At 40.6% G+C, this 27537-nt stretch overlaps 1 protein-coding gene across 42 annotated transcripts in view; it reads right to left on the minus strand.

Moving 5' to 3' along the window:
• obscnb (obscurin, cytoskeletal calmodulin and titin-interacting RhoGEF b) overlaps window positions 1–24539 on the minus strand; it is a 53710-nt gene extending 29171 nt beyond the window's left edge. For 15 of the 42 annotated variants that reach the window (XM_035671115.1, XM_035671091.1, XM_035671090.1 and 12 more), the window contains exons 1-38: window positions 24306–24538; window positions 22102–23194; window positions 19499–19768; window positions 19019–19279; window positions 18331–18636; window positions 17980–18246; window positions 17727–17833; window positions 17080–17248; window positions 16251–16526; window positions 15879–16160; window positions 15352–15633; window positions 14973–15248; window positions 14566–14847; window positions 13404–13697; window positions 12825–13106; window positions 12293–12568; window positions 11940–12212; window positions 11569–11835; window positions 11196–11465; window positions 10835–11101; window positions 10388–10654; window positions 10166–10278; window positions 9911–10064; window positions 9647–9808; window positions 9415–9519; window positions 8163–8429; window positions 6278–6547; window positions 5884–6150; window positions 5491–5757; window positions 4990–5256; window positions 4625–4894; window positions 4270–4539; window positions 3822–4088; window positions 2578–2844; window positions 2140–2406; window positions 1031–1297; window positions 521–787; window positions 6–272 (exon numbers count right to left, since the gene is read on the minus strand). In XM_035671115.1, the coding sequence (XP_035527008.1) occupies window positions 6–272; window positions 521–787; window positions 1031–1297; window positions 2140–2406; window positions 2578–2844; window positions 3822–4088; window positions 4270–4539; window positions 4625–4894; window positions 4990–5256; window positions 5491–5757; window positions 5884–6150; window positions 6278–6547; window positions 8163–8429; window positions 9415–9519; window positions 9647–9808; window positions 9911–10064; window positions 10166–10278; window positions 10388–10654; window positions 10835–11101; window positions 11196–11465; window positions 11569–11835; window positions 11940–12212; window positions 12293–12568; window positions 12825–13106; window positions 13404–13697; window positions 14566–14847; window positions 14973–15248; window positions 15352–15633; window positions 15879–16160; window positions 16251–16526; window positions 17080–17248; window positions 17727–17833; window positions 17980–18246; window positions 18331–18636; window positions 19019–19279; window positions 19499–19768; window positions 22102–23185 (10072 nt within the window). In that variant the 5' untranslated portion in view covers window positions 23186–23194; window positions 24306–24538. Of the gene's footprint in view, window positions 1–5; window positions 273–520; window positions 788–1030; window positions 1298–2139; window positions 2407–2577; window positions 2845–3821; window positions 4089–4269; window positions 4540–4624; window positions 4895–4989; window positions 5257–5490; window positions 5758–5883; window positions 6151–6277; window positions 6548–8162; window positions 8430–9414; window positions 9520–9646; window positions 9809–9910; window positions 10065–10165; window positions 10279–10387; window positions 10655–10834; window positions 11102–11195; window positions 11466–11568; window positions 11836–11939; window positions 12213–12292; window positions 12569–12824; window positions 13107–13403; window positions 13698–14565; window positions 14848–14972; window positions 15249–15351; window positions 15634–15878; window positions 16161–16250; window positions 16527–17079; window positions 17249–17726; window positions 17834–17979; window positions 18247–18330; window positions 18637–19018; window positions 19280–19498; window positions 19769–22101; window positions 23195–24273 lie in introns of all 42 variants that reach the window. The other 27 variants (XM_035671086.1, XM_035671083.1, XM_035671081.1 and 24 more) reach the window with 10 other exon arrangements.
• Window positions 24540–27537: the final 2998 nt, after the last annotated feature.

Below are 27537 nucleotides of genomic sequence, written 5' to 3' on the forward strand. Positions count from 1 at the left end.
CCTACCCTTGATCTTCAGGCTGGCTGTTGTCTTCTGGTCTCCACACACACAGCTGTAGTCTCCGCTGTCTTCTGGCAACACTTTATTGATCAGGAGTTCATTCACAGAGGCCTTCTGCTTCATCTGGTACTTTTCTCCAGACTTCAGGACCTGCGTGCCCTTCTTCCACTCCACTGGAACTCCAGGTTTAGAGATCTCACAGCACAGAGTAACGCTGGCTCCCTCCTCAGCCTCCTGGCTTTCCAACTTCTGTTTGAAGGTCACTGGTTGGGCTAAGCATTTATCAATTGGTTAGCAGCCAGTGGCATACCATTATATAAAACATTAATATATAAAACAAAAAAACAAAAACAAAAAACGAACACTGAACACAAACAAAGAAAAACACTGACAATTTCCAAAACATGATGACATTCAGACACCAAAACAAACACGTCTACATATGTGCATATAAAACGCAGTTCTATGTAATCTTTAAAAAATGTTACTCAAGCTGACTCCTTGAAAATTCTCTCCCTACCCTTGATCTTCAGGCTGGCTGTTGTCTTCTGTTCTCCACACATACAGCTGTAGTCTCCGCTGTCTTCTGGCAACACTTTCTCAATCAGGAGTTCATTCACAGAGGCCTTCTGCTTCATCTGGTACTTTTCTCCAGACTTCAGGACCTGTGTGCCCTTCTTCCACTCCACTAGAACTCCAGGTTTAGAGATCTCACAGCACAGAGTAACGCTGGCTCCCTCCTCAGCCTCCTGGCTTTCCAACTTCTGTTTGAAGGTCACTAGTTGGGCTAAGCATTTATCACTTGGTTAGCAGCCAGTGGCATACCATTATATAAAGCATTAATATATATATATAGATATTAATAATTATACAAAAACACACACACAAAAGAAAAACACTGACAATTTGCAATACATGATGAAATGCGACTCAAAAACAAACATTTCTAAATATGCACAAATGAAAAGCTCTTTTATACAATTTTCTGAAAATGTTACTCAAGCTGACTCTTTGAAAATTCTCTCCCTACCCTTGATCTTCAGGCTAGCTGTGGTCTTCTGGTCTCCACACACACAGCTGTAGTCTCCGCTGTCTTCTGGCAACACTTTGTTGATCAGGAGTTCATTCACAGAGGCCTTCTGCTTCATCTGGTACTTTTCTCCAGACTTCAGGACCTGTGTTCCCTTCTTCCACTCCACTGGAACTCCAGGTTTAGAGATCTCACAGCACAGAGTAATGTCGGCTCCCTCTTCAGCCTCCTGGCTCTCCAGCTTCTGTTTGAAGGTCACTGGTTGGGCTGAGCATGTATTAGTTGGTTAGCAGTCAGTTGCATGCCATTACATCAAATATAAAATGTACAAAACACACAAAAGACAAACATACACAGTCTACAATCCATGTGATGTGCAGACTTCAAAACAAGCTAAATATGTACATATAAAAAGCTTGTTCTATTAATGTTTCTATGGGTGCCCGGTTAGCTCAGTCAGTAGAGCTGGTAACCCATATACGGAGTTGCTGCAGCGGCCCAGGTTCGAATCCGACCTGCGGATCGTCCCCTCTCTCTACCCACCTTTCCTGTCTATCTTCGGCTGTCCTATCGAATAATGGCATGAAAAGCCCAGGTCTCTGGTTGGGCTGAGCATTATTATGATATTAATCAGTTGGCTACCAGTTGTAAGAAATGAAAAAAACAATAACACACATTGATATTGATGCAGAGCATCTGAAACAAGATCACCCAGCATCATGCCAGCAATTTCAGCATTTGTTCTGGATTTGTTGGACTTGCATTTCAAGTCCAACCTATGCCACCCAAGGGCAAGAAATGTACAGCAGCATTTTAGAACGAAATATGTAGATATGGCCAGGTATGCATTTGATAAGCTGTAGTTTTAATACTTGTACCACCTGCAGGCAGTATGTCTTAGAGCTGCAGTCTTTCCTTTGTCATAGCTGCCGTTTGTGTATATGTTAAAGCTTTTCTATCAAAGGTTTTAAACATACAGTATGTATGAGTTGTGAAAACAGTCTGCGATCCATGATGACATGCAGACTTCAAAACAAATTGAATGTGTACATATAAAAAGCTTCTTCTATAAATAACTCAAACCGACTCCTTGAAAATCCTTTCCCTACCCTTAATATTGAGGCTGGCTGTTGTCTTCTGGTCTCCACACACACAGCTGTAGTCTCCGCTGTCTTCTGGCAACACTTTGTTGATCAGGAGTTCATTCACAGAGGCCTTCTGCTTTATCTGATACTTTTCTCCAGACTTCAGGATCTGTGTTCCCTTCTTCCACTCCACTGGGACTCCAGGTTCAGAGAGCTCACAGTGCAGAGTAATGTCAGTTCCCTCTTCAGCCTCCTGGCTTTGCAACTTCTGTATGAAGGTCGGTGGTAATGCTGTACAACCAGGTTTTCATTACTTGTCAAAATCAGGTGAAATAACTTGTTTAACAAAGGTCTTAACAAAACACGCTAAAGACAACTGAAGTGAAACTCCTTTGGAAAATACAACATAAACACATAAAATCTATCCAAAATGTTGCTGAAAAACACTTCAGAGATCCATACCATTGACTTTTACAGTTGCAGATGTCTTCTGGTCCCCACACACGCAAGAGTACTCTCCGCTATCTTCAACCTTCAAATTCTTAATATGAAGCTCGCAACAGGTCTCCTTCTGCTTCATCTCATACTTCTCTCCAGCTTTGAGAATTTCAGAGCCTTTCTTCCACTGAACGTCAGCCCCAGATTTTGATAACGTGCAGCAAAGTGTCACAGCCTCCCCTGTGTTTTTCTCTTGGTTCTTGAGCTTCTCTTTGAAACTGGCAGGCAGGGCTAAAATAAAATGAACAATGACTTGATTATATAAAACAGGGAGTTGCATTTTGTTGGGTTGCGATGGAGGATGGGAAATGATTAGTCGTCCAGTCGTCCAACGTTAGCCATTGGAACCCAGAAATGATTCCAACACATGTTGACTGATGTTCCTTTTGATGAAGGTTTAGCTACAGTGCACTTTATATAAAAACAAAAACACACTCTCAATACAATACTACAGAATGAAACCCTTTTTGAAATGCACAAAAGAAAGATTTGTTTATGCAGTGCGCATATTGCATAAAAAGACGATGCATTTAGGAAGAGATCACTTTGAAATGTTTGCACATGCTGCTGGATGCCATTCGCAGTGTGTGGATGTGCAAACACTCTCTAAATCATACAAACCCCAAGACAAAGATGACAGAACAGTGCAACAAAAGAGCAAAGTAGGTCCTACAGGGATACACTCACAATGCAAAATACTGAAAACAAATTTCTATTAGGAAAATGCAACAGATTTAGTAAAAATTAAGCCAGATCTATGGTACTTCTGACAAATCTACACTATAAGTAGATTTGACTGACATGTCTGTTACCTTTGACAGCATACTTTCTGATTCCCAGCAACCACAGAGATGGTGCCCGAGTCGCTGGGAGTTAGCTCTCTTACAGTAAGAGAGTAGAAACCCCCCTCTAGAACGTGAATGTCATCTAGGGGGCTTGGCTGCAGCGGGGTATGATCTAAGCACCACTTTACACGAGGCAGATGAGTAGGACTGACACGGCAAACAAATGTAGCACATTCACCTTCAAAACAGTTAACATCTTGTAGTTTTTCCACTATAACCACCAACTGGCCTTAAAAGCAAAACCAAACCAAAAAGATAGACAGATAATCAGCTCTGCAAGACAAACACTTACCCCAAACTTGTAAACATACATACATACATACATACATACATAAATACATACATACATACTTAAGTTCTTACCATTGACTGTCACCTTTGCCATGCTCTTGGCAGTGCCAACGTCACAAGTGTAGATATCAGTGTCTTTCTCCTCCAGGTGCTTGATGGTGAGAGTTATGACCCCCTCCTTCTGGGACATCTCATATCGGCCTCCAGCCTTGAGCTCTGTGTGCCCTTTAAGCCATATAACAGTAGATGGGGTTTGTGCAGTCTCACAATTCAAGGTCACAGAACTCTTCTCCACGGCTTCACTGTCCTTCAGTGTTTTAGTGAATTTATGGATTGGCTCTGTAAAATGAAAAAAAACGTGTTACACTTTTTAGGCACAGTATGAAATTATTGGATTGAGCTATGGGTTCAGAAATTTAGATTATCCCATAACTGGTCCTAATTTTAGTGAAGATATCTATTCTCTTTAATGCTCGTATGCTATCAAAGGTGAAACGCATAGTAGTGTTTTCAGTCTTACCTTTGATTTCAAGCTTGGCTTTGGTGGTTGCACCTCCAACAACTTCACAACTGTACTCTCCAGAGTCTTGAGCAGAGACATTGTGGATGATCAGCTTCATGACCTTGTCCTCTTGGCTAATATCATACTTCTGGCTCTTTTTGATGGCTTTGCTTTCCTTGGACCACTTTACGGTGGAACTAGCCTGTGTTACCTCACAGGTAAATACAGCATCTTCCCCTTGATCAACGCTAACATTCTGTAGTCCCTTTGACACAGACGAAGCTTTGCCTACAACAAGGAATGATAACATGTTTGTGTTAATTCCTTAATACCTTTTTTTTCTATGTCTAGGCCTCTTTACAATGTAGCTTACCTTCAACTGTTAATGTTGTTTTGGAGCTCAGATCTTTAATGTTGAAGACCACCTCTCCAGCATCAGCAGGAGTGACATCCTTAATGGTGAGCATGTACTTGCGTCCTTTACTGGTGATTTTGAAGCGGCCTCCATTTGTAATAGTTTGGCCATTAAGGGTCCAGGAACACTCATCTGTGCTCTCACGAGATAAGATGCATTCAAAGGTACAAGACTCTCCCTCATTCACCTCAGCTGACTTCAGCCATTTGGTTATTCCAATGCCAATCTCTAAATTTGGGACAGAGAGCATAATTTGGTGAAGATGCCACACAATACCACATGTATGAAGGCTAATGCTGTAAAACTCAAATACCGGTACCAACCTCTTACAGTGACCTTTGCTTTAGAAACTTCAGTTCCAAGATCACAACTATACTCTCCAGCATCTTCTTTGGTGACATCCTTGATGATCAGCCCCAAAGACTTGCCCGTGTGAAGAAGCTCATACTTTGGTCCAGCCTTCAAGACTTTACCTTCTTTTCTCCATGTGGGAGAAACCCTGGGCTTGGACGCCTCACACGCCAGAGTTATCATGCCTTTCTCCTCTCCGATGACATCATCTAGAGACTTGAGGAAGACAGCACGCTTCTCTGGAGGGGCATTCAGAAAGTAAAGAATAACTGGGAGGTATATTATGTTCTCACCTTTTGGGTAGACCAGGGTTAGGCCACATTACGAGCATATATAAAGAGCTGATTTTCAGAGAAAATACTAATAAAGTTTCTAAGTATGGTAACGTCTGATTGCCTGCCTTAACCTGATATTCACATAGTCATTTTTTTTTTTAGTGTGTGCTTGCAATAGTATTGCACGACAGCTCTTACCTTTAACCCTGAGTGTCACAGACTCTTTCACCTTGCGGACTTGAAAGGTGATAGTTCCCCCATCCTGAGGTGCTAAGTTCTTCAGTGTGAGCTTGTGAACCTTCCCCTCATGAGTGATGGTGTTGACTTCATTAGTGAAGAGCACCTTGTCATTCAGGAGCCACTGCACCTCTTCATCTGCGTAGTTAATCTCGCTTGTGAAAACCGCATCGCTGTCTTCGTCTACCTCTGTGTCGGCCAAGTGCTTGGTGACCTTAATTTCACGCACTGGACAGAATAAACAAAACAGTTTTAGTTTGAAGACCACTTTAGTCCAAAACCATAATAATAAAGACATGTACAACTGCTGTAATTGCTTGTATTTTGTGTGGTATTAAAAGGTTCAACCTGTACCTTCAACAGTAAGTGTGCCTTTGGTGTTAGCCGGTCCAGACTGACAGCAGTACTCTCCACTATCTTCCTCAGTCAACCTTTGTATGGTAAGTTGAGCCCTTGTAGCATCTTGCTTCATGTTATACTTATCTGACGCTGCCAGAGGTACCTGACCTTTGAACCAATTAACCTCTTTGGGTGTGGCAGAGAATTTGCAGCTAAGTATGGCCGAGCTTTTCTCCTTTGCCTTCACATCTTTGATGGGCTCTGCGACCTCAAGCGGACGCTCTAAACGTGAGGAACAGTACGTGATTAGACTCAGCTGAATGATGCTGGATATATTTACCTACAACAGTATCACAGTACACAGGTTATTATGGCCAACTGCTGTATAGACGTGATTCAACACATTTACCTTTGACTGTGAGCTGGGCTGAAGATTTGCTCTTCCCAGCTGTAAACTGTACAGGTCCTGTCATTGATGCTTTGGTCTTTTTGAAAGTGAGACAGTGCATAGTGCCCTCTTTCTCCATTTCAACATCAGCGCTCTCCTGCACAGCAACTCCATTCAGAGTCCATGTAGGAGGTTTCACCAGTTCCATACTGATTTCAACTTCAAAAACAGCTGCAAAGGGTTCTGTCACTTCTACAGAACTAATCTCCCGCACAATGCTGATGGATTGCTCTGGAGGGGTCATGAAAAGAGAGTGGTTCAGCTAGAAGTTAATGATACAGTATGATTTCCTAAAATAAAAGTGATATTGATTTATAGTAAAGGACCATACCAATGGTTTGGTCTTTTTAGAGACCCAGATCAAACTGCAAACCCCATATACTTACATTACTGCCTAACGCTGCACTAGTGGTCAGAAATTAAGAAATGGCGTCCAATATTTTGCATGCTATAAAATTAATCTAGCAGATACTTAAACCTTGCTGAAACACATAACGTAAATAAACTAACTTAATAGAGATCCATTTGATTTATTCTGACAAGACACACACTGAGCAGGATATTTAAAAAAAAAAAAGAAGTAAACTTTCTGATGGAGACACTGTTTCTAAATAACTTAGTTTGGCATTTCTGTTCTCTGTATGTTTTGTCACTTATCAGCCGACATATAAACAGATATGGATACATCTGCAATAAGCTACTTTTGGAAATAATAATAGCAATAATAGTAATAATTATCCAAATTTGTAAAATAATAGTCCAAATGTGATTATTTTTAAATATACACTGCTAACAATTGCCGGTATATCCTCAAATTCTCTCCCACCTCACTGTCAATGTTTTAAAACAGAAATATGAGAAAAAAATAAATATTTTGAATTCTCTTGGGAGCTATAGTTAAATCAAGGAGTTTATCTTTAATGTTATCTATAAAAATATGTGTTCGAAATTATACAATTGCCTTGAAATAAACAAAAACAATACATCATATAAAATTATATAGACAAGTATAACACAATTACTATACATACAGTGGAAATTCATCGTTTTTAACCAGTCCTTATCTTAATGCTTCTAAACACTCACACATGTGGTTTCACCGTTGGCAGATTGATCTCAATCTTTGTTTTGTTGCACTTGCTAGACCAGGAATACGGCACACAATGTGACTTGTCATAGTAGAAGAAGCACGGGTGTTACTAAATTAATGATAGCTCCTTTCAGTCCCAGTGTCCCTGTAAGCCATGACAGTGACAGCATGCACAATGCCAGGACACCGAAACCGCAGCAGCTGAATGGAATTCAGCCATCACTGAATTTATTATTTACACCAGTACTTTATCTACTGTGACATGTCCAGATGTCTTCTGTGAAATGGCCTATTATTTGTTCATGGACTTTGATGTAATGACCTCATGTATTTCCCTCCAAAATTCAACCTGAGCAGAGGTCTCCTTAATCAGAATGACTGAAAACACTGTCACTTACTTCACCTGTAGTGGGAATTCAGTTTGGTTAATTTCTTTCATGCACAAATAATTTCAAATATTGATTACTATGTTAATTCATTTAGTAGGTCAGGCCAAGAAATAAATCAACATAATGATCCTATAATTCCCATTAGAACAATACTAATGGATAATAGATACATGTACACATGTCGATAGATAAATAAATAGACAGACATGAATATATAGACAGATACCTCATTGACTAGGAGTCTGATGGCTTGTTTTGTGTAAATACCTTTGTATGAACATGTATTTACACAATCCTATACATAAATGCCCTACAATTTATAAACCCTAAGCTTACAATCAACCGTTGTCATCTTCCATCATGTTACCTTCCACAAGTAGTTTACAGGATGTCTTGTCATCAGTGGCGTCACAGGTATACGTGTCCTCGTCACCCTCGTCCACGTCGTTGATGGTGAGTTTTCGGTACACATCTTCACTTTTGATCTCATACTTCTTGCCGGGTTTGATCTCCGTCTTGTTCTTGAACCACTTCACCTTTGCACTGGCACGTGACACTTGGCATTCAAGATGACCGCGATGTTTATACATCGCTATCTTATCCCTGAGTCTCTTCACAAACTTGACAGGCAGCTCTACAGTAACAATAACACTGAATCAATGAAAACTATCACGTGTGGCACAAAGGAAGATTAAAGGCTAATAATGCCAAGGCTTTGCCAAAAGCCTTGCCTAAGCGCACAAAAGGACAGGCAGTGTTCATTATTTAATTACTGTATGTTATAGCCGAAGCAAATTGGGAAAATATATAATGGAATATTGTAAAACATTCCAACATTTTTTGCAAAAGCTAAAGCGGATAGCAAGAATATTGTAAAGACACTTGCCATTTGTTGTTTATATATCAGTTGCTGTTTGATTGCAAACAGCGAGACACTGACATAGAAACAAGAAAACGTGCATGTTGATGCAACTTAGAGAAACTTAGAGCAACTAATGGTCAACTGATAGCAAAGTATGCTATCTAATCTGTAACATAATTTGTTTTATTCTCATACTCCTAGAGATTTTCAATCAACAAATGTCGATTGATGTCGATTGATGTCTTCTCCATATATTTCTCTATTCTCGAAACCCCTTAAAAATAATCCTAAACCTCATATAGTTGTTACTTCTTTGCCATCAGGCCTCAATGAGGCATAACAATGTACACTGCAAGTTGCAACTGGATTTTCTATCTCACCAATAATGTCAGAATGATGTACTGTGTTTACTCCCTCAGGAAGACGGCATTTCATCTAACTTTAGTGTAGCCTTTTTCATTTGGCTCACTAAAGCAGTTGAAATGTTGAAGTTACTTTATAAAATAATCCAGGAGTTCTGTATAGGATAATAATACGTTTACAGAAGTCTAATGGTTTATAATTTCAAGGGAAAATAATGTTTAACATGTGCGGTATTTATTTATTTGCAACTTTCTAAAAGCTTTTGTCATAATGAATAGAAATCATCCATTTGCAACCACATCTGAACATTGTAACATAATGGTTAGCTAATCCATGCAACAATATACAGAATATAATGTTATGTGATTTCAGCACATAACACACACTCTTTTACCTTTCACTTTAAGCTTTGCAGTTGAAGAGGCCTTCTCAGCTGTGAATTTAATATCACCCATATCTTCTGGGGAAACAGACTTAAACAGCAGTACATAGGTTTTGCCTGGAATGAGAAATAGACAGCTAGTAGCAGTTAGCGAAGAATCATTATTCAGGTAAATCCTGTAACACATTACATGAATATACAGGTAGTTGAATCACACTGGTTTGCTAATCTCTTGAGATCTTACCCTCTTGTCTCATCTTGATGTTGTCACTGACTTTGACTTTGGTACTTCCTTTGTACCACTGACAGTCCACTTCATCATGAGAAATTTCGCAGACAAATGCAGCACTCTCCTTCTCCATCACCTCCACATCTTCCAACTTCTTAATAATCTTAATATCTCTGGCTGCAGGGAGAATATTTTTAAGATGTTTCTATATACTGGAAATTTTTATAATTAAATAATGGTTGACTGGTTTGTGTGCTTCATGACGTGACTGACAATTACCATGAATGGTGAGCTTAGCAGAAGTGTTGTCATCAGTTGTGCGACAGATGTAAGTGCCTGCATCTTCAGGGGTGCATTTGTTGATGACCAAAGTGCGCTTTCGACCCAAAGAATGGATGCCAAAGTTCTTCCCTGGTTTCAGTTCCACATCATCCTGCAGATAAAACATTTTGTTAAAATATTACATTGTATTTTACACTTTTTAAATCGTATTATTTCAATCTGCAAACAATTATTCCAATAATAGTTTCTCACCTTAAACCATTTAACATCTGCATTTGTTCTGGAAACTTCACATTCAAAAGTAACCTTCTCCTTCTCAGGAACACTAATATCCAAAATGGGCTTGGAGATCATAGAAGGAGGTTCTGTAGAAGTAGAAAAAATGTGACTAGACTATGACTCTTAAGGCGGAATGGGTGCAAACATATAGAGGTTTGGTCGGGTGAGACCCTAGCAACTGAAAACAGCCCTTACCTGTTACAATCAGTTTGCCAGAAACATGTACTCCTTCTGCTTGGAAGGCAATAGTTCCTGCATCCTCCCTCTTGAGATTGGACAATGTTAGGGCATGTTTCTTTGCCAATGCTGTGATACGGCAGTTTGCCCCTGCCTTTAACTTGGCCCCATCCCTGGTCCAGGAGCCCTCGACATCAGCCTGGCTGAGTTCTACCTCCAGAGTAACTGTCTCTGTCTCATGTGCCTTGGTTTCTTTTAGGCCCTTTATTACCTGGATCTTCTTCACTGAAGGGAGGAAGAGGAAATGTTTGAGTTTTAACATGCAAGCAAGGTTTCCTAGCTTGTATCTTGTCATTTATATCCAAATACCCATTACTAGAGAATGACATTTTCTTTCTGGAGTTAAGATAAGTCCTTAAATACTGTATTTTGTATTTTAAAAATATCACTGTGGATCAGTCTTACTCTCCACGGTGAGTTTGCCCTGGGTTTTGTCATCAAGAGTTTCACAGGAATACATGCCCCGGTCAGCATGAGTCACACTCTTGAAGACCAGAGCCTGCTTAGCTCCATCCACCCGAATCTCCATGTTTCCTGCAGGCTGCAGGACTACGCTGTTCTTCATCCACCTCACTTCGTCTGATGGCTTACTTAGTTCCACCTCCAGCTTCACTTCACTCTGCTCCTCCACTGTCAGGTTTTCTAGCTTTTTCTTAAATGTCACAGGCTCATCTAATTAAAAGAAATGTCAAAGTTAAAGAGGAAATTCCATTATTTAACTTACTTACTTAAAGCTGATATTTTAAGAAAAAATGCATTATCTTACGTTGCACTTGTAGGGTAGCTTTGCAGCTTTTGCCTTCAGCGTCAACGCTAATTTCTCCAGCATCTTTTTGGGTGACAGAGGTGATGGTGAGTGAGTGACTGTTGCCACCATGCTCAATCTTATACTTGGGCCCAGCAGCGATGGGTATACTGTTGTGAAACCATTTCACGTTGACGTCTGCTAGGGAGACAGCGCACTTGAAAATGGCCTCTTTTCCCTCCATTGCAGCCACATTGTTGAGTTTGGTGGTCAGCCGCACTAGTCTGGGTGCTGAAAGGAATGAGTGATATCAAATAAAGCAGACTGATATGAAAGAAAACATTTCTAACCTGAAACAAAGCATTTTTGATTTTTTAACAAAATGATTAATTACCTTTTGAGGAGACTTTAGCAGAGGTCTTGTCATTTCTACATTCACAGCTGTATTCTCCTTCATCTTCTTTAGTCATGCCACTCACGGTGAGAAACCGCTTAGCACCATCTGTTCTTACACAGTACCTGCCTCCAGGTTTTATCTCACGACCGCCATGCTGCCAGATAACATCCCCTGAGGCTTGATTTAGTTCACACACCAGACTAAGTGTACCTCCCAACTCCACTGTAGCGGGTTTCAAAGTGACAACAAACTTCAAAGCTGCATCTGAAATGAAAGCATGGAAGTTCAGTTAGACATCAAAACAAAATCTGGCATCTGAAGAGGTCTATACAGCAATGCAGAATGTGAAAAACAATTCTATGCCTTGCCTTTAACTTGAACTTTGAACTCCAGTTTGTCATCTGCAGTTTGACAGCAGTACGATCCACTGTCTTTGGATCCGGTGGATTTTACTATCAGGGTACGAGAAAGGCCATCTTTTTTCATTTCATACTTGCTGCCCTCCTTGAGCTCCACACCGTCTCTAAACCACTTCACACTACCACTCTCTGCGGTCAGCTCAGTGGTCAAAACAATGTTTTCACTTGCTTGAACAATACATGTATCCTTGACAAGCTTCTTCTGGAACTTGACAGCTGCATCTAAAGATAAGTAAGAGCTTCTTGTCAGTGCTTTGTGCAGAGAGTGTGGAAAAATACACTTTATTTGAAATATATTTCACCTGTCATCTGTAGCTTAAATACCAGCTTCTCTGTTCCAGCTTCACATGTGTATTCTCCAGCATCTTTTTTCTCCATTTTTTCTATCACCAGCTCACGGCTCTTGCCCTTTGACTCCATGTGGACTGCTTTGCTGGAAGTCAGCAGCTTGCCATCCTTGTACCACTTTACCTCTGTCTTCGAATCAGAAACCTCACAGCTCATGGTGGCTTTCTGCGAGAGAGTGGCTTTCACCTCCTTCTGGACAGACTCCTTGTTGGAGAAGCCAGCTGGGGCTTCTGGGAAAGCAAATGAAATATTAGCATGTAAACAAATGGCAACATATCAGTCCACCCTGAAATAAATGGAACCAGCCAAAACCTTTCAGCCACAGTGAACAGGCTTAATGATTGTGTGCATACAAGGGGAACACAACAGAAAAAAACAACACACAATGCTATATTACATATAATACATATATACATATAAATAAGAAAAATGTAATTCACACTTGCATACTCTCTGCAAATACTAGCAACATCTTATTCCTCCTACCTGCCACCTGTATCTTAAAAGCCAGCTTCTCAGTTCCAGCCTCACAGATGTACTCCCCGGCATCCTTCTTCTCCACGCTGTCGATCACCAGCTGGCGACTCTTTCCCTTCGACTCAGTATGGACTGTCTTACTGGAAGTGAGCAGCTTGCCATCTTTGTACCATTTCACCTCTGTCTTGGTATCAGAAACCTCACAGCTCAGAGTGGCTTTCTGAGAGAGAGTGGCTTTCACCTCATTTTGGACTGAATCCTTATTGGAGAAGGCTGACTTGAGTTGGATCTCTGTAAAAGTAATAATGGAGAATGTCATTGCCCCACTTAATTTTGATACAACTCATAAAAATAACTGATTCAGTATCATACAAGCCAAAATATTACAATAAAAATCACACAGAGATGAAATTAAGTGGATGAATATACAGCCAAGACCAGCACACGTGAATAAATCACAAAAAGCAACGCAAATATCTCTGATACCAACATACTACAACATCAATCAACCCAGAACAGCCGTTAAGCACAATTAAAAATTCTAATCTTCCAATTTTTACATATACTATTCTCTTTAATTCCTCATACCTGTTACATGTACTTTAAATGCCAATTTTTCAGTTCCAACTTCACAGATGTATTCTCCAGAATCTTTCTTCTCTACGCTGTCGATCACAAACTGACGGATCTTGCCCTTTGATTCCAAGTGAACTGCTCTGCTGGAACTCAGCAGTTTTCCGTCCTTGTACCATTTTACCTCTGTCTTGTTATCAACTACCTCACAGCTCAGGGTGGCTTTCTGGGAGAGAGTAGCTTTTACTTCCCTCTGGACAGACTCTTTGTTGAGGAAAGCGGATTTAGCCTGGCCTTCTGTAGAAGTAACTGTAAAGGAGTGTGGCGGCAGTACAATTACCCATACAGAAAAAGGACTTGACTCCACAACACTGACACCACTTTGGATTTACTGGACAAACGCAACCAAACTTTACATATACAGTGCACAGAGAAATAAGCTCTATTAAAGCACATCAAATTGAGGGAGACACAACACAGCACTTAGAGGTCATAAAGCAAAAGCAAATTGGGCATCTACATGTTGCCGCACGGAGGCACAATAAATACATCAAAAGCAATTCTTTCAGAAAGAAAACGACCAAATATGTGACCAGCAACTGACACACAACAGAGCCACAAGACACCAGAGCTACCTCAGGAAACAAATGCTACAAGAAATCAAAGTATGAAGCTCACGAGTGCATACAGGCAACAATACATTTGCAATTTCAATTGTCAACGTGAGACTCCAAGTCAATATTGGACTATAAATGCTTGAGCGAAGCATGCCAAATATCTCATAAATGAAGCAACCAACAAAGCAGCCAAAATGAATTTACGATCACAAACCAGAGAAGACTATAGACAGAACTATAAAACACAAAATATCCACCAGTTTCACACAGTACATGTCTTCAATTATTAAAAAATACAAAACAAAATTTACATGCTCAGTGTTTATTATCAAACATCTGTTTCTAAGCATTATGTAATTAGCCAACAACCTTTTACACATATATCTGACAATGCAATTACCGTTGTATAAGACTAATATTAAAACTAGTTGGTATCTATGTTTATGTTTTACATGCTATGTCGAAGGGAAGGGAAGGGAAGGGAATACTATCAAGTATCAACCACAGGTAGGATTCAATAATCAATTTGGTATTTATTAAACATACTGCATTCTCCTTACCTTCCACATGTATTTTGAAGACCAGCTTCTCAGTCCCAACCTCACAGATGTACTCTCCAGCATCTTTCTTCTCCACGCTGTCTATGACCAGCTGGCGACTCTTGCCCTTTGAATCTGCATGTATTGTCCTGCTGGTGGTCAGCAGCTTGCCATCCTTGTACCATTTCACTTCTGTCTTGGTATCAGAAACCTCACAGCTCAGAGTGGCTTTCTGGGAGAGAGTGGCTTTCACCTCCTTCTGGACTGACTCCTTGTTGGAGAATGCAGACTGGACCTGTGCATCTGTGGAGGAGACCAAGAATGTGGCTGACAAAAACTTTTTCCCTGTACATTGATATGTTAGCACCTGAGATACCTGTACATCAATCAACAAAAATACTATAAGACAGTTCTGTCCTTGCCCCTACCTGCCACCTGGAGTTTGAAGACCAGCTTCTCAGTCCCAGCCTCACAGATATACTCCCCAGCATCCTTCTTCTCCACGCTGTCGATCACCAGCTGCCGACTCTTGACTTTCGACTCAGTATGGATTGTCTTAGTGGAAGTCAGCAGCTTGCCATCCTTGTACCATTTCACCTCTGTCTTGGTATCAGAAACCTCACAGCTCAGAGTGGCTTTCTGGGAGAGAGTGGCTTTCACCTCCTTCTGGACTGACTCCTTGTTGAAGAAGGCTGGCTGGGCCTCTGGTGGAGGAAGCATGACAGGGAGAACCTCAGATGCTATTCTTTCAGAATAAGCACCTAATATGTAATATAATGTTTTTGAATATATTCCATCTTCCCTTACCTGCCACGTGCATCTTAAAAGCCAGCTTCTCAGTCCCAGCCTCACAGATGTACTCTCCAGCATCCTTTTTCTCCACGCGGTCGATCACCAGCTGGCGGCGCTTGTCTTTCGACTCAGTATGGACTGTCTTACTGGAAGTGACCAACTTGCCATCCTTGTACCATTTCACCTCTGTCTTGATATCAGCTACCTCACAGCTCAGAGTGGCTTTCTGGGAGAGAGTGGCTTTCACCTCCCTCTGGACTGACTCCTTGTTGAAGAAAGCTGACTGGGCCTCTGAAGCTAACGTCAGTGAGAGATGAGAACGTATAACATTAATGACTGAAACATATTACAGACATCTATTTGACACATTCTTTTATTCTGAATCTCCATTTATTCTACATCCTGTAAATGGGATGCACCCAGATGACTAAATGTATGGGAACTAACCTCTCCAAACCCTTAACTCAAATTACTGAAGCTCTCAGACACACAAACAGAAATCATATTATATTTGTTCATTCTTTATATTCAATTAACCCTACCTGACACAGATATCTTGAAGACCAGCTTATCCCCCCCAGCTTCGCATGTATACTCTCCAGCATCACTCTTCTCCACCTTTTCTATCACCAGCTGACGAGTACTGCCTTTCACTTCTGAGTATATTGTCTTACTGGATACCAACAGCTTGCCATCTTTGTACCATTTCACCTCAGTCTTGCTGTCCGAAACATTGCAACTAAGAGTAGCTTTCTTGGAGAGAGTAGCTTTCACCTCCTTCTGGACTGACTCCTTGTTGGAGAAGGCAGCTAGTGCTTGAGTTTCTGAAAGAAAATAAATAAGGTAAAGAAATATATATCTGTGATGTGCAGGCAAGTGTTGAATAGTACTACAAAAGCATCATACAGCCTTACCTTTTATCTTGACCTGGAATGTGACTTTGTCTGCTGCTGTCTCACAAGAGTAATGTCCTTCGTCACTTTTCTTGGCACTCTTGATGATGAGCTTCCTTTGAGTCCCTTTGGAGATGATGGTACTTCTTTGGTCCTCATTGATCTCCACTTGATCTTTTTTCCACACAACGGTCGCGCTGGCAGGAGATACCTCACAGCTCAGCTCAAGATCTCCTTTAAGGGTCGATGACAATCCCATGGTACCTCTGGCTTTGTTCAGAAACTTGGCAGGTTCATCTTAGAGAAAAATAAGAGACAAAAAAGGCACAAATTGAAATCCATTTGAAAATGTGTTGGTTATCAGTGTAGTTCATATGTAGGAAGAGTTGGGGGTAGTGAGTTGACTACATGATGACAGATAGCGCTTTCCTCTGCTTGATGGCTCAGAAGCATATGCTAGCAGCCATCGGAGCAGATCACATTTCAGTACATCACATGGTCTAACACAAACTTTCTGCATTATGTGGGCTTTAGTCAGTACTTGCTGAACACGCAGAGCCCAATTCCCATTGCAAAATCATCTTTCCCCCAGGCAGATCACATTGGAGATACTAAAAGCTTTGCAGGCCAACAAATGATCCATGACAGTCAGATTGTTGACTTTGTTCTGTGATAGTTAGGTTGAATTTCATTCCAGTTCAATTTTATTTGTATAGCGGCAAATCATAACAAAAGATATCTCAGGACACTTTTCAAATAGAGCAGGTCCAGACTGTACTCCTTATAAAGAGACCCAACCGTTCCCACCATAGGCAATTGTACTCAGTAGCAATGTTTTTGATGAGCGTACCTTTAAGAGCGAGTTGCAGGGACAATCTTTCATCACCTAAAACACACTCGTAGATGCCCACATCTTCCTCTGTAACATTATGTACCATCAGGATCCTCTTGCGGTCGATGATCATACATTCATACTTCTTTCCCATCTTCACCTCCCGCCCATTCCTCATCCAAACCACCTGAAAAAACAAAAAAAGGATAAAGAGCCACGTTAGACATGGTTAAATAAGTATATTCTACTAAAGCAGTTAGTGTTACCAAGTAGGAGTACTTCTTTTGATAAGTACTCAAATACAAAAGTGTCTCTTTTAAAGATTATTCTGGGTAACAGTAACATGAAATAGAAAATGTGGTCTACTGATTGTATGTTATTTCCATATGAATACCCTACCAACTTCAATCACAATAGTGTACTTCAATTCAACCCAAAGTACTGACTGTACTATCTCTCAAAGATTCTAGAAAGAAGCTAACTTAAATGGATTACCTATTTCTAAAGGTAGTTGAGTATAATGCTTCATCAAAAAGCAGAATTCTAAAATCTATTCAATTACATAAATTATAATGCTCTTTATGTTTTCCATCCCCTGTACCCTGTACAATAATCTGTGAAAGCTAAAAGTAAAGTTGAAAATGATGTATGCTCCCATCACAAACCTTTGCATCATAATCCGACACCTCAGCAGTCAGCTGAGCAGTGGCTTGGGCACTGCAGATCACCACCTCTATGATATCTGACTTGTTGGTGAACCTCAAAGGAGGAGCTGTCAGAGGCGTAAGAAGGCAAAATACAGTAAACATCAACGACCTTCAATTAAAAAACAAGGCTATCTACAAATGTACTTCAATATATTAATATGATTTAAAGCATTTTTCGCTATTTATACTTTAACTGGCCATGAGTGCATACCCTTCACAGAAAGGACACAACTGCTTTGCGAGCCTCCACCCACAAACTTGACTTCAGCTCCGTCCATTTCCACAGTCACTAAACGGATGAGCAGAGTGTGTGTGTTCTTGGACCTGGTGATGAGGTAGTCAGCTCCACTGCGCAGGAGGCGGCCGTTTAGAGACCAGAAGCCAGAACAGACAGCAGACAGCTCCACTGAGATAGAGAATTCCTCCCCAGTGATCGCAGTACTGTTCATTAGGCCTTTCCTGATTTCAGCAGAGGGTTCTGAGGACAACATGCAAACCACACATGAGAAAAGAACATTCGAATGTACAGCAGCGGCACATGAATGATAAATGTGAGTCTTACCGAGGTAGAAGCTTCCAGGCACCTCAAGGTAGGAACTCTGGCCAAAGTCGTTCATAGCAGAGATGCGGAATTGGTAGCTTGCTTCTTCAGTGAAGTGGCAGATGGTGACCTCTGTTGACACAATGGTTTCTCCAGCATTGCACCTCTGCCATGTCTGGGTGCCAACCTTCCTCCTCTCCACAATGTAGCCCTTGATGGGCACAGGGCGGCCGCTGTCAGGAGGAGACCACTGAATGGTGATGGATGACTCGGTCTTGCTCTTCACCACGGCATCGACTGGGGGATCGGGAGGATGCTTCCTTGCAGCTAGAGTGGAAAGAGTGACGAGCAGATATGTATTGAGTGATTGAAAAAGAAAGAGTATAGGGAAATTCTGTTCCCTTTTTCTTTTCTTTTTTCACAGCCTTGATTTTACTTTCATAGCTGGTGATCATTCTTGTCAGTTTAGCTCGTATTTTGTTTACCAGCTCAATTACTGTGATGTTGTATAAAGTCAATGTCCACTTTAACCTTTTTTTTAATAAACAATTTAAGGGAGATAGATCCAAGGTACTCTAAATCCATATAGCATTATTTCAGAGTTATGTCATTCCTATGATGTGTTTATATTATTTACCACATTAATTACCACTGTTAAGGCAGAGCAAATTCAATGAATGAAAGTTATTGGCGAAGGTGTCATCCTCACCAGTGACAGAGAATCGAGTGGAAGTCTTGCAGTCTCCAGCGACAAAGGCCACTTCTCCTGAGTCGTCTGCCTGGCAATCTCTAATAGTGAGTGTGTACTGTCGGAGCATGCAGGCGATGGAAATACGGGAATCTTCCTTCAGCTTCTCGCCATTGCGGGTCCAGTAGGCGTCCGGGAAAGGATGCTCCAGCTCCACACAGAAGATGACAGTGTCACTGACAGGAACTACTGTCCTCCGAGGAAGCTTCTTAGTGATGTTGCCTGGAATTTGAGAGAGTGTAGACGTTACAAAGAAATGAATTCAGCAGCATAATAGAGACGTTGAAAAATATTTCAAGGATCAGGTACGCAGTAGATTCAGTCTGTATAATTTTCTAACTTTTAGAAGTATTTTAAGAAGGTTCAACTGTTTACTCTTGATAATAGTATTATACATAATGTTTAACAAGAAATAAAGACAGAAAAAAGTCACAACCATACCCAGGACGGTGAGCTCAGCCACAGTACGACTGCCTTCTTTCATCTCGCAGATATAAACACCATCGTCGTTGGTTGTGACATTGTGTATGGTGAGACGACGCAGGGTGCCTTCCTGCTCCATGTAATATTTGGTACTTTGCTCCAGCCTCGTTTCCTCCATGAACCAATTGGCGTGAGTGGCACTGACAGGCACCTCACACATCATTGTGGCTGATGCTTTCTCTTGTACCTCCACGTCCTGCAGCTTCCTCTTGAATGGCACCTTAGGCTCTGTCACATTGAAAAATAACAGAATATTCAAGTTGTGCATTCATGCTGAGGGTTTTACAAATGTCAGTTTATCAACTACAAACTGCAGCATATAGTTGATGATACAGTCAACCATTGGCCAAATGTTCTACATCTGTTCTCTCAGGTGTAGTTAATTCACATGGGACTTTTAATCTGCAATTTTTGACGTGTTTAAAGAAACTTAAGCACCCATGATTTGAGACTTGTCTATTCAACAACAATATTCAACAGTCGAAATATATAAACTGACAATATTACATTTCTGATAATATAGCAAGTAAAATAACTTCATAGGTTCATCATAGGTTGTTGAAGTAAAAGTTTGGTAGTTAAACAAAAGTTTTCTTAAAGGTTGGAAATCAATTAAAAAAGTTAAATCACACTCAATCATTATGCAAAATGCTGTGTGCATAATACATAAAAATGTTGTCAATGTTTTTGATATTATTTTCCCGATAATTGTTTGTATTTACATGATTTTGTTTAATGTCAACTATGAATGTGCTACTACACTACAACTGTGCTTTCAATGGAGGTTGTAGAGTACATGTTGTACATTTCCCCTACTTCTCAGTTTTCTTATTGCCCTCTGCAGCACAAATAAAGGTTACAGTTTCAAACTGTATCCATATCCATACTTTGGAAATGAGCCATCAGTTTTAACTGTAGGAATTAAGTGTTGAAACATGTGGAACTCATAACACTTTGAGTTATGGGTAACGTCCATGGGTTCATTCAAAGTATGTGTCTAAAATAAATGTAATATCTACATTCGAATATTTACAATATTTTCTGTAATGCACCAGAGTACAAGTAAGCTGTTTTCATCTTGGCAGTGAAATATATTTACTTCGAGAATATCAGGTTGCACAAAAACACACGTCAAACACTAAAGGGAATTAAAGTTCATGAGATACAGTTTGGCTACTAAAGGGAATTTAATTTTGTAATCTAGTCTCAGTCTTTGATAACATACAGTACATTAACAACAGCATTAACAATGCTTAAAAGTTAAATATTTTGTTCCTCCCTCCTGATTTCATAAGTTATCTTCCCATGGATTTAATTTACTTCTGTCATTTCTTAGTAATGTATAATAATCCAGCATAAAGTTGCTAAATTACAGTTTGTATACTGTGTATTTTGTCCATTGTTACTGTACTGGTATAACAGAAGTGACGAACAATAAATCAAGCAAACTAACAAACCAGAAGGCAAAGAAGTATCCATTTTCCTGCACACAACAATAATCAGGTACATCAGTGGCACAGACCTCATTATCGGACTAAATGGAGATTAACAACCAACATAAATCTACAACTCTACAATTTCGTCTCTTGGGGCAATTTCTTCCCAAGGGAAGTCACACTAGCAGCGGTGCCAATGTGCTCCAGTAAGTGAGTGACCATCTTAGCAACTGTGAACTACTCATCACCAGCAGAAAATAGATGCAACACAACACCCTCCTTCAGAGGATGAGCCAGAATCCAACCTTGTTGTGAACAGCCACACACATTTTGAGAGGTTTAAATGAGGCTTTGGTATAGTGATTCAGACCGTACTTACAGTAGTGCAGTTGCCAACAATGAGTTTATCCTACAAACGTAGCATTTTCCTCTCTGCCATTTACCTCCATTATTATAGCTATTAAAAACACATAAGTGGGCCGCACTGCTGCACTGGGTGACATGTTCCTTCATTGCGATGAACACAGGCACTGTAGTTTATTTTAAGTAAATTTCACATGTGCCCTCATCAGTATAAATACTGATGAGGGCACCAAATGTGTAATTATTTGCAGCTCAAGATAGTCCCCAACAAATGACTATTCACTCCTGTTTGAGTAATGTTTGCTAAAAAAAACCCAGTGCCCAGCTGTTTTAGGAAATTATTCAGCCAGTACAGGATATATTTGCAAGTCATTTTTAAAGATTTATGTCTTCAGTGGGAAATAATTGGCTTGGGGTCTTGGGACTGGGTGCCACAGACGAGGTAGAGAGGTTGAAAAGTATTGAGAGACAGACTAAGATACTGTTGGTTCTCATTGGATTTGTTAATATATATATTTTTAAATTAATCATGGCAGCCTAATCCTTTAATCGTTGCTTGGAATATTCTGTAAATGCTGGACATAAGGTGGTGGAGTGACAGCCTCTATGATGTTAAATGTGCTGATAATAAATAACTAAACATAAAATTCACACATAAAACCTCTCTAATGATTGCTTACTTGTAGAGGATTCTCTTAAATGTCTACACAGAACTGATCGTTGTACTGCGTGTAGCATTTTCTTACGACACGACCATCTTACCTTTGACTGTTACCAACACGGCACTGTAGGTTTGCCCAGCCATATTGGTTGCATTGCAGGTGTAGAGACCATTATCATTCTGCTTGCAGTACAGGATCTTGAGGATGAAGTTCTCAGCTTGGTCCTCATAAATGACATGCCTGCGGCCCTCGCTGATGTTCGTGCCATCCTTCCTCCAGATGATGTGGGGTTTAGGGTGACCCGTCACAAAGCAGCTGAGTTTGGCGTGTTTTCCTTCAGTCACCGTGCAGGTACGGGTGAACACACCTTTGGGAAGCTTTGCCAGCGCAGAGGCCCTCAGCTCGTGTTCCAGACTCAGGGAACTCAAACTATCTCTGATGTTGGTTTTGGAGGAGGAAGAAACCGAGGAGCTGCTTTCTTCGGTGCGATAGATCGAGATGTCCTTGTTCATTTCCTCTTTGCGCTTTTGTAGGTGAGAAAGGAGGGAGGTGTTCTTGTCTGCAGTGTGGCGGGCATCCTGGGCGTCTACAACCAGGGCTGCCGCAGCATGTGCACGGCCGACCGTGTTCTTGGCCCTGCAGGTGTAGGTGCCGCTGTCCAGATTACGCACACTTTGGATCTTTAAGGTGCTGCTGTCACTGTCGGAAACGATCTTGACACGGTTAGACTCCCCCAAGTAGCGCCCATCTTTCTCCCAATCAAAGTTGGCGTCAGGGTAAGCTGCGACCCGGCAGAGGAACACGACATCGCCTCCCAATCCTACGCGTGTAGATGTAGGCTTAAGCAGGAAAACGGGGGCCCTCTGTGCCATCTCCGTTGGCAGGGCCACTTTGAGGGTTACCGCAGCATAAGCTTCCCCAACAGTGTTTTTGGCCCGGCACATGTACTGGCCACTGTCCTCCAGCGTTAAGTCATAGATGGTCAGGCGGTACACATCTCCATCCTCCACGGTCTTGAAGCGTCCCCCGGATGTCAGCTTCAGCTTTTCCTTTTCCCAGGTGATCAGTGGGGTCGGGCTGCCAACGATGGTGCAGCTCAGCGTGGCGTCCTTGCCTGCACACACCGAGAACGCCTTCGGGCGGGTGAGAAACCGGGGGACTCCACCAAACAAGTTTTGATCCATTGTTGGTTCCTGTAGTCAAATAAATGGTTAATATTAGAATCCAGTAACAGTAAGAAATAATGACACAGTCCCCGTCAAAAATAAATTCGTCTGTACAATTGGGTAATATGATGATTAATGGATAAAAATGTTGCTTTATAATTCAATAATATTCATCAATAAATGTTCAAGATGAAACAAACACAGTTTCCTCTGAAGTGTAACAAATAATACAAAAGAAAAAAGAAAGTTAGTCAGTTATTTTATATCACAGTCATTTCTGACCCTGTGAAATGCACCAAAACCATTGTGAGACGAGACCATTTGTAAAGTCTACTCTATAAATATGTTATGCTATGAAAATAGACATAAATCCACAGTTCAGATGGTCATATTTATGGCTGGCAGTAAATGTCAGTCAACATAATCCACTCCTGGCCTGACCCTGCAGACATTCATCATCAATATAAAGACTTCACTTCATGCATCCGCAGCCGATTTAATAGGAAGGGTAGTTTTAATAACGCAACAACAAATGAATTCCCCTGTAACAAGGTCAAATAGTGCAGATATGTGCCTTTCAAAGAGTGACATTTGCCAGCTTTGTCACCTCTGTCGCTTGAACCGCCTGTCCCTAAAAATAACCTCAGCTGTCAGACCCTGTCTCTGTCCATTGCCATTTGTAGAAGCGAAAGGGACATCAGCTGCTTGATAAAGCTCCCTCTTCAGAAACACACTTCATTTCTCACACAGTGTGGTTTCTCTAAGCGAAACTAAAACGCCCTTTAAAAAATATATACATATGTTGGAATTGAATGACTAATTTGCTGTTAAAACTGCGCAAACCGGACCACACACACACACACACACACACCTGTAGTTAATTACAGTTCAATGACATTAACATTAGCCTAACCGAAACTGGAAGTTGTAGTTCAACTAGTAACTCAAGGCAGCAGCTGTAGCTGTTAACAGTTCCAGGTGTGCAAGTTTTTAAATATAATTTAGTTCATAATTCACAGTTTTCCTACAAATAACTGCTTTAACTTCGGTTATTTTCTCTGTATAATTATATAATATATAATTATATTATATATGTTAAAGCTAACCTTCGTTTATTAGCCTAACGTTACTTTTTCACCTTGAGTCTTCAGCCACTCAGGTAAGACGGTGAACGGTGAATCATGTGGGCTGAAAAGTCCAATTGTGGCCGTCAAAAGCTTTCCGGGTGATATCCAACTCCAGTAGTCAGCGTTTAGAAAAATCCCACCAAAAAAATGTCTTCTTTGTGTTCAAATATCCTTGAAATGGTTGTAAATCCAGGATGGTGGAACATCCCCCAGTCTCCTGCGGTGGGCGGTGGACTAGACTCCTTCTCCGGTACCTCATGATGCCAAATAGCTGACGTGCCTATTTTGGCGCAGCCTCCTTTTCCAAAATAGACTTGTCATTTAGTGTGGAGATAGGAGATCTCTTGGTCGGGAAGGAGAGCAGACAGGCCTGGCCCCTGCCGGGCTGCACACTTCTGCAGGTTGCACACTTTCCAACTCGGTCGTAAACAACTCATAATACTGAGTTTTACTACTAAAAATGAAGCTGCAGGGGAGAAGCTCAGCCGCACTTTTTGAGTGTAACATAAGTCTAATATTACTTTATTTACTTTCATTAATAATTGTTTACATTCTATTCAATTAGTAGACGAGTTTGTCCAAAGCAACTTACAATAAGTGCATTCAAACCATGTAGGAGCAAGAGAGACTATCCAAAATCCAAAAGTGCTGGAGATGTTTGTTTTTGTTTGCTTGTTTGTTTGTTTACAAATGAGACATTAACAAGTGGTAGCAAGGGTTGGTGAAATGTAGTATAAAAAGGTGGGTTTATTTATTTTATTTATTTATTGTTTATATATATTCTGTATTGGCCAGTAACTCATTACTAGTAATAATATTACTTTCCCCAGTAACTAGTAGTGTAACTAATTACTAATAAATTCAGTAATAATATGGTCTAAACTGGTCCCCCAACTACATTACTTTTGTTGGCAACCCCTACTAATTTGAAATCCAATCACATCCTTGGATTATTTTTTGTAATTGTGGAGAAAACTAGTTTGGAAAATGGAAACATTCAGCAGCTAGAAATACTCCCATTACTTTGATTTTAACAAAACTGCATTATAATTGTAGTAAATCTAAATTTTGGGGAGAAGGGGAACAGTGGGGAGTACAGCAGAAAAGTAATGTAACTAGTAGTGTAACTAATAACTGTTGGTAAAGAATAATATGTAATAGATTACATTTTTTGAGTAAGTAGCCAAGCTGTTGGCTGTATAGTCAAATTGAAATATACTGAGACCAGAAATACTGGCATTAGTGACACCATGTCAAGCTACAGCCCTGACTTTGGCTTATTAAACATCTTATTCAAGTCATCTTAAATCACGTGGCCCTGTCTGTGTCAGAAAGGGTGGAGGGGATTTGTTTTTTATTTAATTTAAAATACGTATGTACTTCAGACTTACATTTATGCGATTACGGGTAGTTAAGGTAAATGGTCGCTCATTTCGCTGTGGAGTCACACTATAGGGCCAGAAATGGCATCTAGTACGGGACTATTGATGACTCAACTCGACTTCACCTTTCTTGTATTCATTTGCAGGTCAACTCTGTGACAAGGAAATCAATCTCTTGCCGCCTCTATCAGTGTCTAATGATGTTTTGAGCTCAGTTTACCGTAGGGTGAAGGGAGAGCTGACTGAGCATGAGGGATCAGCAAAATTAAATGCAAAGTGGTTGATTGTGAAGTTAACTTGTGTACTGGAGTTCTTGAACAACAACAGCTGGTCCCTATCCCTGTCATGTCCCATATCAAGTCCCTATCATGAGGTCACCAGTTTGGCACAGAACAAAACCCAGGTGACCCTTGGAGTCGTTGGCATATTTTTTTTTTCCAGTAGTGACGGAGGCTAAAGGCCCCCGTTCTTATACTTTTTCAGCCACACTAATAAACAGCCGTTCTGATTTGTGCAATGAACGATTAGTCATGAGACTTAGAGTGATAAACAATGTCATAGTGCGCCTTTAAACCTTATTTTCTGTCCTTTTTCCTTTTCTGTTCTGTTGTGTCACTTGAACCTCACCAGCATGCAGTGGTAGACAATCACTCATTTTCGAAACAATAATATTGCATTATTAGCGATTTTATGGTAATAATATGGACTCGTTTGTCTTTTTGCTCACTGCTCATTATGTATCATCAGTGTCATTCTGTCCATTTTTGTGACATTATCTTCTGTGTAAGACCAGAAAAGTCTTGCTATTCACGTGTATACAGTCTGTGTTAAGACTCTATTTCAACTCAATGTAAATGTGATTGGGGTAAGCTGGCTCAACTTGCCCCCCTGGCACATTGTATTGTTGACAGCTGCATTACCCAGCTGGTCAGGCCCATACTTAAGTTATGACTTCATATTGTACAAAAGCCTAAAATACAGTAATGTTAAATGTGTTAAATGTATCTACCATGATCATCTTCACAACGATGAAAACACTTTGCAATATCTCAGAATGACATAGCAATCCTTAGCAGGGCATTTGTGTGCCACTTTCTATTAGGCTCTACTTAAGCACAGATTTATATTTCTTAAATGATTCTAGAGTGTCTAGAAACAAGGGGTAGCAAGTCTCACCCCTTTCTTCCCTATTCTTTGGCTTTCATGGTATTTTCTTGGTCTTCCGGAGTGGGCTTTCCCCCCAGTGCCAATGACTGACAGCAGCAGGTCGCCTGGACCCTGATTTAAACTCCCCGAAACTCTAGCAGACGGTAATCCACTGTTGCTGCTCGCATCTACTTCATTCTGTTCTGGCTACTGTGTTTAGTTTCCATACTCCTGAAAGTGCATTGAGAACAAGAAAAAGGCAAGAAATACAAGATAACTCCTTTGTCCCACATTCATCCAAACCTTTTAGTTCACTAACATGTCATATGTGGGGAAAATAAAAGCATGTTTTATATAAAGTTACAATTTAACTGACCTCCAATAGTTTTTCTCCCCCTCCTTTGCTTTTTCTGTGGTTGCTGTGATGCCAAATCAGTTGGTGGCATCAAATCACATCATGGATGGTATTTACACAAGCTTTGGTAATCATCCAAAAGTTACTTTCAGCCAGCAATCTTGGCACCTAGATCACAATACAGCAGAAGACAGTAGATAGGCACATGGCACCTGGCTATATTTTTAGCAACTATAGAGTTGGATAAAGTCCCAAGTAAAACATTCCAATGTAATGAGACGATTTTCACCAATATACTCTCCAATATCTGACCTACAAGGCCTTCCACCTGACCTCTTAGCCATTTCAAGAATAAGGTCA

Source organism: Morone saxatilis, unplaced genomic scaffold, assembly GCF_004916995.1.
Source record: "Morone saxatilis isolate NCDOM2014 unplaced genomic scaffold, NCSU_SB_2.0 Contig23, whole genome shotgun sequence".
In the NCBI taxonomy this organism is placed as follows: domain Eukaryota; kingdom Metazoa; phylum Chordata; class Actinopteri; family Moronidae; genus Morone; species Morone saxatilis.